This window comes from Diadema antillarum, unplaced genomic scaffold (genome assembly GCF_040938485.1).
Source record: "Diadema antillarum isolate AM-2024a unplaced genomic scaffold, OU_Dant_1.0 scf00000032, whole genome shotgun sequence".
NCBI lineage: Eukaryota > Metazoa > Echinodermata > Echinoidea > Diadematoida > Diadematidae > Diadema > Diadema antillarum.
Window position 1 is genome coordinate 2,541,075 of NW_027270921.1, and position 12,337 is coordinate 2,553,411.

The 12,337-nt window shown below is 40.1% G+C and overlaps 1 protein-coding gene across 1 annotated transcript; it reads left to right on the plus strand.

Annotated features, from left to right (window-relative positions):
- The first annotated feature begins 4,456 nt into the window (after window positions 1-4,456).
- Window positions 4,457-12,117, plus strand: LOC139742382 (coiled-coil domain-containing protein 63-like). The gene is made up of 9 exons (XM_071652962.1): window positions 4,457-4,632; window positions 5,291-5,480; window positions 6,326-6,448; window positions 7,239-7,420; window positions 7,911-8,107; window positions 8,671-8,954; window positions 9,791-10,042; window positions 10,972-11,111; window positions 11,883-12,117. The coding sequence occupies exons 1-9, from the start codon at window positions 4,457-4,459 to the stop codon at window positions 12,115-12,117; spliced, it is 1,779 nt and encodes a 592-aa protein (XP_071509063.1).
- The last annotated feature ends 220 nt before the right edge of the window (window positions 12,118-12,337 follow it).

Below are 12,337 nucleotides of genomic sequence, written 5' to 3' on the forward strand. Positions count from 1 at the left end.
TTCACTCATTCCCCTCTGCCTCCTTCCAAGCCCCCTCCATCCCTTTCCCCTCCTTCCTGCCTCCCCGCCATCCTACTTTTAAAGAAAATGTTTTATAAATATCAACTTTAATAAAACAATCATAAAATTGAGATGATGCCTCATACCATAATTTTGTACATAGTTGTCATCTTCTTTCATATTCAAAAATGATTTTTTTTTTCTGTTTTTTGCCATATTCTTGCTTCTGTTAGATGCTGCAAGGTTGTAGATCTTTATTGGCATGCATTTGCCAAAAGTAATGTAATCCTAAAAAGAAAAAAAAAAGAGGGGGGAGAATATATCAAAGTTATGAAACACACTACAATCTCGAGAGCAATTTATTACTGGTATGTGAGAAATAGGGTGTCTACATGCAGTGCCCCGAGAGACTGTTAGGGATGTACACTTGCTTGCTTGCTGCACCAAGGAAACCTACTCTTATACAAGTAAATGAATTGCACTTGCATGTGAAGAGTATGGGGCTCTTGTTAGCATGCCCATATGAGTGTTAAGGCCACCTTTGATCTTAAAAATCTTGCACTGAATAAGAAAGGAAAACCTTTGTAAAGGTCATACATTACTATCTTGTGTTTTACTGACATTTTTTGTTCTGCATTATTGAATTTCCACTTTTAGGATTGCTTTGATATACCAGGTAATGTGTAATCTAGGATGCCTTCAGTTCTCAGTTTTCAATAATCACAAATTGCACAAACTCTTAATTTACAATATCTGACTTATTACAAAATTAAGAAATTAATGTACAGTATTGGACATTAATTTTTCATTTGTATAAACTTTATACATTGAATACTTTTCAAATATGGGAATTAGTGCAACACTTTTAAGTGTTGGCAGCATAAATTTGACTGCTAGAATGGTTTCGTTCATATATACATAGTACATATTGTAGACATGTGTATTATAATATATTTGGACACTTCCCCCCCCCCCCCCCCCATTGAATTTCATTACCCCACAAGATGACTCCTTTAGGAATCTTACTCTGTACAAATGTACTCAAACTGCAAGTAATGCATTTTATTACGAAAATGGAATGTAGGTCATAAAGACCTGTACCAAAATTTGTTACTGATGTCATTGACAGTACTCTACAGATGTGAGTATATTGGAACCAGTAGATACATGCATATAATGATATATACACAATCATTTGCATTAAAAATGTTCTTTGACAAAAACTTAAACTGCTTCCTTGGGAGATTTTGAAATACAGAGACCGCGGACAGGTCCTACACATCTATCATGTTCCTGTTGGTACTGTAATCAGTGAAGAATTTTAGCCCAAAACTTATTATGCCGTGTATGGTCATGATACAGTGTATTTTTACAAATTGTTGTGCAATTCAGTTTATGGAATAATGAAGCACATTACTGCTGGTAAATAGATCAGTTCATAATCAAATAAGCTAATTCTGTGGAATATTATTACAATTACAAGGCTAATTGGCACAGACATGTAATATCACTTGCAATGAGAAAACGACAGGAGAACTGCCAGCAAACAACAAACATTTATCACACTAAAAAAGAAGAAGAATTGCTGTTCTGTTAATAAGGTCAAGCCCATCTGCTATCCTTACATGACTTTGGTGACCACATTTTGTTTGTGTGTAGTGTGCAGTAAAATTTGTATAACAGTCATAGTTTGTGGTGTACAAGCTTACAGGGTTCAATCATGCAGCCCACTAGTACTGTAAAAAAAGAAAAGTAATCAATTGTAAATAACATGTAAATTATGTTGCCCTTATTTATTCAGATGTAAATAGCAATACAAATTTTTGATGAACTGCTTTATCGTGCTGTGCACACAACTTTTTCACCTTGACTTACAATATGTGTATGATACCAATGACTTTTCTTATGTACATGATTGCCTGTGTTATTGATCTTTTGTTCAATATAATTACTGTGTTTTTAGAAACACATTTTTAATGGAAATAAATCAAAGCTACCTTAAAATTATGTATTGTGTGTAAATCTATACTGTAACTGAAATATGGATGGTGTGATTCTGAATTGACATGTTCATTATTTTGTTTTGATATTACATTATTAACCCGTTGAGGACGGTTTGATTTCGCTACAACACGCATTTCCCATAGACGCTTGCCCGAGTATACTCGGGACTCGTCCTCAACGGGTTAAGGAATCATAATTTCATTTTTAGGACTGAGGACATTCATTTTTAAATATTTTTGTGTATGTTTTTGTAGCCCAAGAGCGTACATCATCGGATGTAATACAAGTGTAGCTGTACGGCAATCAGATTTGGGCATTTGATATAAAATTATGCCATCTAAGGTTGCCATCACTGTACATGTATATACATCATGGCTCTGTACAGGAATGTACAGTCTATAAGAAAGAGAACACAGACAACAGTGAGTGGCCACATGTATCATGGGCCTGTATGGTCCACTTCATGATTTGTCATTAATAATTACTGTGCAGCAGTTTCCTATGAACGAATCAATGAATCAATGAATCAATGACTCATTCAATATATATAAATGAATAACAGCAATAGGTTTCAGCTTGGAGTCCAGGAAAGAATTGATTCACAACAGTAGTCCATAAGAAAACTCAGTGGAAGATGTAGTTTTGACGAATTTTCGCCCATTTCGTCAAAACTGTGTTTCACAGAGTTTTCTTATGAACTACTGTTGTGAATCAATATGGGAGCCCTCCAATGGATTACCTTATTTTTTATATGCTCAATCTCTCTCTCTCTCTCTCTCTCTTATATATATATATATATATATATATATATATAGAGAGAGAGAGAGAGAGAGAGAGAGAGAGAGATTGAGCATATAAAAAATAAGGTAATCCATTGGAGGGCTACCATTTCATAATTGTCAATTATGAAGAGCACAATGTTGGTTGTGAAGAAAGGGGAACTCTTTCTCTTTCCATTGATCCCTAATTATGTTGACAATTGTCATGCATGACTGAGCACATGAACTTTAAAGACAACAATGACAAATTGCACTTTTTCCAAGTTTGCATGTTCTTGTGAAGGAACAATGCATGTCTCAGTGCATGGATGAGATCTTCTTCTTCTTCTTCTTCTTCCTATACTGTGCAGAACCTCATAAGAGTATACTCGCGCACTGTCAATGGAAGGTCAATGAAAGTTGAATGAATGATCTGTCAATGAAAGTTTCCAAATATGCCATCCTGTATGAATGCAGGTTTGTGTTTAGGGGTTTTCTCCTAGCATTTTATGGTCTATAGCCTTTAACATGGCCGTTTATTCAATAACTTGGTCGCTCCCACAGAGGCCAACCCACACAGTCCATTTTCTCTTTTCATATTCAACACATAGCCCCACTGACAAACCATGTCTTGAATATGAAGAGAGTAAAATGGATAATGGTTTCGCCTTATTGGGAAGGACAACGCAGTCATGTTGAAGGTTATGAATCATGAAACGTTAGAAGAAACCCTAAACACGAATCTGCAGTGGTGCAGGCTGGCCTGATGATTTAACCACTTGCACTGACAGATCTCATCCATGGAGTGAGACATGCATTGTTCCTTCACAATAACACGCAAGCTTGGAAAAATATGTCATTGTTGTCTTTAAATTGCATGTGCTCAGTCATGCATGACGTTTGTCAGCGTAATTAGTTATCAATGGAAATAGGAAGAGTTCCCCTTTCCTCACAACCAACATTGCGCTCTCCATAGCTAACAATTATAAAATAGTAGCCCTCCAAAGTGTTATAACCTTTTTTTTTACATGCACTGTATTATTTGCGTGTATTGTTTTTGTTTTTGTGCGTGTGTGCGCCACGCGCGCGCGCGCGCGCGCGTGTGTGTGTGTATGTGTGTGTAAAATTATTTTGCTGGAGCTGTTCCCCCGCCTATATAACCTGTACAAGTAGAATGTTCTGAACTGAACTGTGTGTAAGTACTTTGTAAGAGGATCCTATTTACCCCTACTCCTTAATTGCCAGCTGCGATGTATAGTGTTTGTAATCCCAACACAACTGGGAACGTGCGAAGTAGCGAATTTCGAAATGATCTCTAATCATCACTTTAAATGGAAAATCAAAGATACATGTATTTTATTCGATCCACACAGCACCATTTAGTGACGTCATATTGCTGCTGTCCATGCGTTTTCACACATTGTGACGTCAAAATGAACGGCGTGCGCGTAGCAGTTGAATGAAAGCTATGGTAACAGAGCGAGCGCTAGAAAACAAAGGGGTGGCCGTAGTAGTCAGAACGCGCCAGCTCTGATTCTACCAAAGAGACTCAAAAACGGAAACTCACACTCTTCGCATGTTGCTCGCACGAACTTAGATACACGGAATGAAGCATCAGATATAGTCATTTTGGCCTACAATACGCTAAATTAAAACTGCAACCAGGCAAAAAGAAGAGTGTTATCCAGGTCAATATGACGACATCTATCGGCCGCCGCAGGGCGGAGACGCCGAGTATGAATGGTGATGCGGAAGCCGACTACGTTCTGGCCGAACAGGAGCTGAGCAAGCTACATCGAGAATATCGCATCCTGAAGAATCAGCGCAAGGCCTACCTTGAGGAATCACAGAATATCATCCGAAAACAAAAGTGAGTACAGTAGTTCTACAGTAGAATTCTACTTCCCTTCTAAATTTTCACTTCTTTGTTAATTCACATTTTCAGAATCAAAGGATTATTTTGACCATTTAGGCGTACCGCTTTCGGATTAAGCAAATAATGTAATGTAATGACGCAAGCAAGCCAGCAAACAAATAAAAAGGGAACAAAACGACGAAGGCTCATTGATAAATTGGGAAAACATGATGGAAAAAATAGGAAAAAACGTTGGTCACGGAACTTTTTTTTTTGGGGGGGGGGAGGGGGGTGCTGCGGACGAGGGGAGGTCAGCAGATCAGTAGAGGTCTTCAAGGTCAATGGTTCCCCCCCCCCCCCCCGCCCCCAATCTTTGTATCTAGACTAACTCTTGTCTAATACCTTTTTTTTTCGGTCTTATTTCCGCAGTTTTTCCCGATTGTTTTCAGATCTACTTTTTTGTTTTTTGTTTTTGTTCAGACCAAAAAACGTGGAGGGGGGGGGGGGGGGGGGGTGTGAGGGCTACTGTACTTCCCCCGAACCTTATGCATTTTCGGAAGAGATCATGCGCATTCTCTCGCTTTGGACCTCCAAACAACAAGTGGACATTATTTGTCAAAAAAGGTGATCTCAACTGATAAACAACTCTCTTCTCCCGATCTTCACAATACAGTGTCCATATCACGTCGCTGAAGAGAGAGCGATCGGAGATGGACATGGACCTCCGGCTGGCCACCAGTCTGAGGGTGTGCCAGAAGGATGCCATTGATGATACCCTGATGAGAACACTCCTCAAAAACTTCCTGGAGTACAAGTCTCTCTGCACCAGTGAGATGGATGAAATACGAGTAGCGAATAAGCAGGTACATAGCTTATGTAATATAAAAACAAACACAAGGGATGATGATTGGGGATACATGCTTATATCAAGACTATGTAGACCACCTTGTTACACTGGCAATATTGAGGGAGCGGGGGGGGGGGGGGCGTCCAAAATACAATGTAGAAACAAAAGACGATTCAGTGGGTCCGCGATGAGCCAGGAACATTGACAGGTACGGTACATAAATCAACTATTCGGCATACTGAAGCCGCTATGGCTGAAACAGGCATTAACATAAAAAAGAACCAAAACCAAACAAGCCTATCATACAAATGTCGCATCTTTATGTGATACATAATACAAAACGGGTCTGATACAAAAAGTGAAGTCATCGTAGAAACAAAATTTTGGGAAAATATACTTTCGGGCAGGATATCCTCGAATCCTCGTTTGAACCTTCTTAATTTAGTGGAAAGAGTGAACGATTTAATTTTAACTTAGATTAAAAAAAAACACAACAACGGGCATTTGATAATTAATCATATCAAATTATTCCTACAATTTATAGCAGAGAAACAACATGCAGGCGACAATGAGAGAATTAAAATGTGCATTTAAGACTATAAACCAAGAAACATGCGGGTCAGCTTGTTTTATGCAAATCAAAACAATTTTAAGGGACCTGTGCGAGGTCGCTCGATTTAAGCTAGATTGCCGACCTATTAATGCCATCGAGCAAAGCAAAACAGAACAAATCAGAAATATCGACAAGCCCAATGACAGCATACTAAAAGTGTAAAACAATGTCTGATTAAAGAGTAGACGGTTGCTTTGGGAAGTGCCGAAATGTGAAGATTAGTCAACGACTTTGTCTTTCATTTCCAGATGCGTGTTTTGGACGAAACGGTGCGACGATATCGCCTGGTCAATGACGGCCGTTCGGAGCAGAACCGATATCACCTGACCACGGAGAAAAGAACTCGGGTCATGGAAAACAGGCTCTTCCGGGTAATACTCTGCCTCACTCATGATTTTCTCCAAAACTGTTGTCATCATCATTCCATTTTCCTACTATGAGTTGTCATAACTGTATTGATTATTCAGTATCATTACGAATTAATACTTATATAAACAGCAGTGTTGCAGAAGCCGTAAAGGTGTTCACATCGTTACAACAGTGCATTTTAAATCTCCAGACATAAATAGCTTATGCAAGGATTCGATTTCGAGCAGGACCTTGCTGATGTTATCATATCCTTCCCAATGAATCAAGGTTGGAATGTCATGTAGAATAATCATAGGACTACAACGCTCTTGTTTCAGAGAGCAGGCAATTATTGGCAGTATACGGTGAAGATTTGACAAGGTTAAGCTGTGTCTAACAGATAAACCCTATACGACAATTATTAATAATAACACATACATACATTTATCAGATTCACGTATAAGGAAGCTGATCATATAAGTAAGTGTGTTATACTCAAGTATAATTGTTTTTTTTATCAATATCTATTATATTGCAATAATGTACTTTTTTTCCTGTGTGAATTGTACAAGAGTTCGCCAAACACAATATTCGAGACAGTGCACTCAATAACAGTTCACTCCTTTTCGGGTGCCTCATGTAGCTTTAAGATGATTGTTTGACAGCTGATATGACATAAAATGTACGAGTATAAATCTCTGCCGCAATAAAACCCAATGATAGCAGACACATTGATTGGACAGCTGAAAGATTCACTGCGGAAGTATCTCAGTTTGCTTGGTGACAGTCATTTGTCTCATGCGACTCATACAGGCAACCGTGACCTTCAACCGGGCGCTGAGGAAGAATGGGGAGCTCAGGGAACGCATCGAAGAGCTGCGCCGAGAGCGGCGGCTCTACGACAGCCTCTACCGTAAAATGTGCGCAGACCAGAACGACCTTAAGGTTGAAATGAACGAGATAATCGAACAGTCTACCTCAGCCTACGATTCCAGGTACGTAGGCCCTCTTGTTCATAGTCATAGTCATATTATGGACCTATAAATGTCGTTTCAATGAAAAGTACCTAAAAAGATTTCGACATAGGTATTATGATGTATTCAGCTTCGTTTTAAACATGTTTAACACAACCCTGCTCGTTTCCTTCACTTTTCTTCACTTCTTCTTCTTCTTCTTCTTCTTTTTCTTCTTTTTTCTTCTTTTTGCCTCTCATCTTATTTGTTAATCATACCATACCTGCTCCTCAACCTCATTCTTCTTGTTCTCACCGCCATCACCATCACTATAACCACCATAACCACCAGCACCAACACTACCTACACCGCCATCACCATCACTATAACCACCATAACCACCAGCACCAACACTACCTACACCGCTATCATCATCAGCAGCATACCACCACCAGCAGCAGCAGCAGCAGTAGCGGAAGTATCATTATTATTATCATCATCATCATCACTTGTGTTTTCATCTTCTTCACAGGGACGAGGCGCACAACAAGATGGCGGCCCTCAGCGACCGTCTGGAGAAAGATCAGAATATTTTCAACATCGAGGTCAAAGGTCTCCAGCGCATCGTGGACCACGAGGAGAAGCTGAAGGCCTTTATGAACCTCAAGGCGCAGGACCGGGCCGAACAGTTAAAGGCAACGGCCGACGAGGTGCAGAAACGGAAGCAGAGTGAGTCGATCTCTATGTGATCACGTCGTGCGTGGAATCAAGTAAAGTCGCCCAAGGCCGGCTTATCCTTATCATAGACCTACAGTAGTTGTAGGTCCATGTCTATAATTGTTATACCCCACAACTCATATAGCCGACCAGAGTCTGACACTATCAATATCTTGCCCATGATGTCTAACTGTCTTCTCTTTCGTATAGTCCCTACCGTTATCGGTTGCAGTTCGATATATTCCCAAGCTTCGTAAATCCTAAAATGAAAAAAAAAAACACGAACAAACAAACAAGCATACAAACGAACAAACTGTTATTCCGAAGGTGTGTTAATCTAAAAAAGAATAGGATTCGTAATTCCGAAGGTTCATTATAACGCACCTTCTCCTCTGTTCTCGGATAAACGAACCTTTTTAGACTATTGAACATCTACAATGTGGTTATAGGGACTTTGTGTGTATCAGAATAACAACCGTAGGAATGACGAACATTAGCCCCTTTATCAATATTCCAGCATTGCTGGGTACCTATTTTCATGGTTGGTAATGATTATTCTTTTCTGACACTCATAGAGCATGGACAGCCAGACAGTGCCGAGACCAACATCAACGACCTTGAGTCGTCGTTCCTGCGCCTTCGCACGGCCACGGGAGAGGTGGACCTCGACAAGCTCGTTCGCCGATTCATCTATCGCGAGGGCCTCAACTTCGCCCTCTTCAATTACGTCAACGAGATCAACGACGACATCGAGATGCTGCAGGAGGAGATAAAAAAGACGGAGAACGACATGGCCAGCTTCAACAGCCAGGGAATGGCGCTGGAGGGAGAGCGACTGAAAATCATGAAAGGGCTTGAGGTATTAAAGGAGACCTCCGGATGATTTTTAGAATATTTCATATGAACAGCTATAAATTAGTTATACCGAGCACAGAGTTTCAGAATTTATAGTGATTAGGTTGAGGAATAAGAATGTTTTAAAAATTTAATACAATTGCAATGAACAAGGATGATGACATGGAAGCCTCACCATAAGCATGATAAGAATGCATGAGTTGGGGCTCAAGGAAGCAGAACAAAAGAAGATGGCATGCATACATTCTACACAGGTGAACTTGATAAGCAGTTGGTATTGTAATGGAATTACAATACCAATCAATTATGTGAGGCTCCTATATATGTCATCAACACTGTCCAGTATAATTTGTTTAAGATTTGTTCAAAGTATTGTTTCTCTGCTCAAGGACCACAATAAATTCCACAAATCTATACATGGAACTGTTGATTTATATACTACATCTGTACATGATGTGAAATTATGAAAATCGAATGCCCCTTTAAAATAGATCGCAAAGTGGTTGTCTTGTGCGTCGTTTGTCTGACAGCTATGTCGGTGACTGTATAAAGCGTTCATCACAACACGAAGGTAGAAATGACAAGTCTTACTGGCGATCTTCTGAAACTTATAACTATACCATTAGTATAGAACAATGACATGTATGTTATCCATAGGGCTGACTGAACAACCCAGAAAATATGTAATTTTCGAGGACTCTCTCTCTCTCTCACAGGAATCGAACTTTCGGTGAATCATTTTAGTTGTATGAAATATAAACACATAATGAGCTGTTAATGACATTGTCAGAAAGTAATTGGCTACTTTTTCATTTTTTTTTTGTAACGGTGACGTAACAGCGAAAGGCAAACGCAATCACGGCAGAGGCCCACCAGCTTCAGGGCAACTCCAAGAAGGTGCTGAAGCGGCTGCACCGCCTCATGGCTTCCGTGATGAGCACCGTGCGCAAACTGGGCTGTGACCAGACGACGGTGCTGAGGAGGCTGGGAGCGCGGGAAGGCATCTCGGAGCTGGACGCCATGTCGTACCTCGGGCTTATCGAACACACCATGAGCGACCTATTGCTCATCGACAGATGCCGAGAACACAAGGTGAAAGACACACACACACACACACACACACACACGCACACACACACACATTTAAATGATTCGTTTCATTTATCATTATCATTGTCAGGATTTGATTTGCTTCATTTTGTTTGGTTTAGTTTTTGTGTTTGTGCTGAAGTTTGTCTGAGCGATGATTTGTTTCCAGCACTATTTTCGTGATTGTGTCTGCTTTTTATCCCCAACCTCCCTTTAAAAGTATTTCACGGTCGATTTGATGTATACCATAATAATATTTATGTTCATGTATCATTACGTCATATAGTTTCACCACACACATTTGCCATTCAAAACTACTTTTGTCCCTTACCAGTCCATACTGTGTTTTAGAAAATCACATGTCATGTGCTGCGGGCATATTGCCTAATTATACTGGCAGAAAATCACGCTCTGTGCATTTAAAGGACACTGCTATAATACTCTGACAAAAAAGTTCAACTTTGCACCTTTACAGGTGCAACTTGGCACCTTTCAAACCAGTGTCTTCTTCTTCTTCTTCTGATTAAGTCTGCCTCCTTCAATAGACTGAAGATTCTTGCAGGCTGGTGTCGTACTGGGATCACTTTGTAAAGGTGCTTACAGTGTTACACTGGTAAAGGTGCAAAGTTCACCTATTTTTTTTTTTCTTCCTCTTGTAGAGCGCATGGAGGCAGAACGTGATGGCAGATATTCTCATCCCACAAAACGTTCATATCTTCGGATGCAAACGATGGAACTGTAGGACATTTTTCATCATTTTTTTTTTTTTTAAACTGAAGATTTCACGTACCGGTACGCTCTTTGGCACGAAATACCCTGGGAGCAAACGTAACGCCATACCGTGTATTTTTTTTTTAATGTGATTCAGTATGCTGTATGTAAAACTGTTAGTCCTTAATCATTATGATTATTTGGCCCTCTATCGGAACCAGAAAGCCATGATTTTGAAGAACAGCGAGAAACAAGGTAACGGGCGGGACGGATCTCCAGCTAAACAGACCGGGAGTGTGACGATACTGCGCCGCCAGCCCAGCCCGTCGGTGGAAGTAACCATTGTTCCGCCAACCATCAGGTAACACAGAGTCAATATGGACCTCATCTCAATCAAATCATCGATCATTAGCCGTCCATCACATAAAAACGACTTTCTTTCTATAGATTATTTTCTCTGTGTCAACTGTATGATATGCTGATGATGATATATCTAAAAATCTACAAATAATATGGCAGTCTAAATCTGAATGAAACAAGCATACTAACTTGATGATTACCATGTTGATAGCAATAAACGGGAAACAAAATTATTAACTCACAGTCATATTACTTAGATGATATAAAAATCAAACTTCAAATAGGTATAAGTTCTGGTTCAATTTTAGTATAATGTATATAAGACATGTTACTTTCCACTTCACTGAACATGACTTATTTGCTTGAAATGCCTTTTTGATTAACGCTATATATTGACCCATCGCAGAGACATCAAACACATCGTAAATTAACAAGCTAAAGTAAGCTGCTTTTGACAAATTCACACACACAAACATGCAAAGAAAACAAAAACACGAGCACTCACACGCACAAAATCTCCTCTACCAGCTGTATCAAACAATCAATTAACCTTCAGTACAACTGAGTGTCCCCTTCAATTTTGTGTGGTGGTTCCATTCTTTTTGAATTATTTGTCCAACATTGAAAGTCTGATCTTCCACAATGATAAGTTTGAATCGCATTGAGACCCATCATGTCTCCAGCGGTAGGCCTACTTATGGATTTGTGTTCGTTACGTTATCGTTATGATTACAACGACAGTCCTTCTTTTGACCATCGTTGCTCATGACAGGGACGAGGTTGACGTAAGCGAGCGTTCGTCGTCGGCCGACTTTCTGAACACCAAAGATCAACCTCTGACCCTGGAGCAGGTGAGGAAACGGGTCACTCGTCGCCTCCAGCGCCTGGAAGCTCAACAGCAGAGGGGGAAGAATGTCGGGAAAGCCCCTGCGACCACGCCCACTAATCAGCAAGAAGCACCCACCGACGTGCCGGACGATAACCAGAGCAAAACTGAGTCTTCGTAACCCGATCAGCTGAACTAAGAGGGGGGAGAAAATGGGGAGGGCTTTTATAGTCACACTACGGGACTGCAAGTTTTCTGTGTTGCACTTCAGTTGAACTCCAGCGGGTAACGTGTAAGCTAAACAAGACCCTGTTTCAACTGATTCGTCAGAATTATTTGTACGTCAGCCCTCATTTGCATAGCTACCGAATACTAATAGACGAATTTCGCTCTGCTGTTAG

Excerpts from the sequence above, each read along its gene's own strand:
- LOC139742382 (XM_071652962.1), top strand. The coding sequence starts at position 4,457 with ATGACGACATCTATCGGCCGCCGCAGGGCGGAGACGCCGAGTATGAAT. Across the intron at positions 7,421-7,910 it reads ACCTCAGCCTACGATTCCAG|GGACGAGGCGCACAACAAGA; the intron begins GTACGTAGGCCC and ends TCTTCTTCACAG. Across the intron at positions 11,112-11,882 it reads ATTGTTCCGCCAACCATCAG|GGACGAGGTTGACGTAAGCG; the intron begins GTAACACAGAGT and ends TGCTCATGACAG.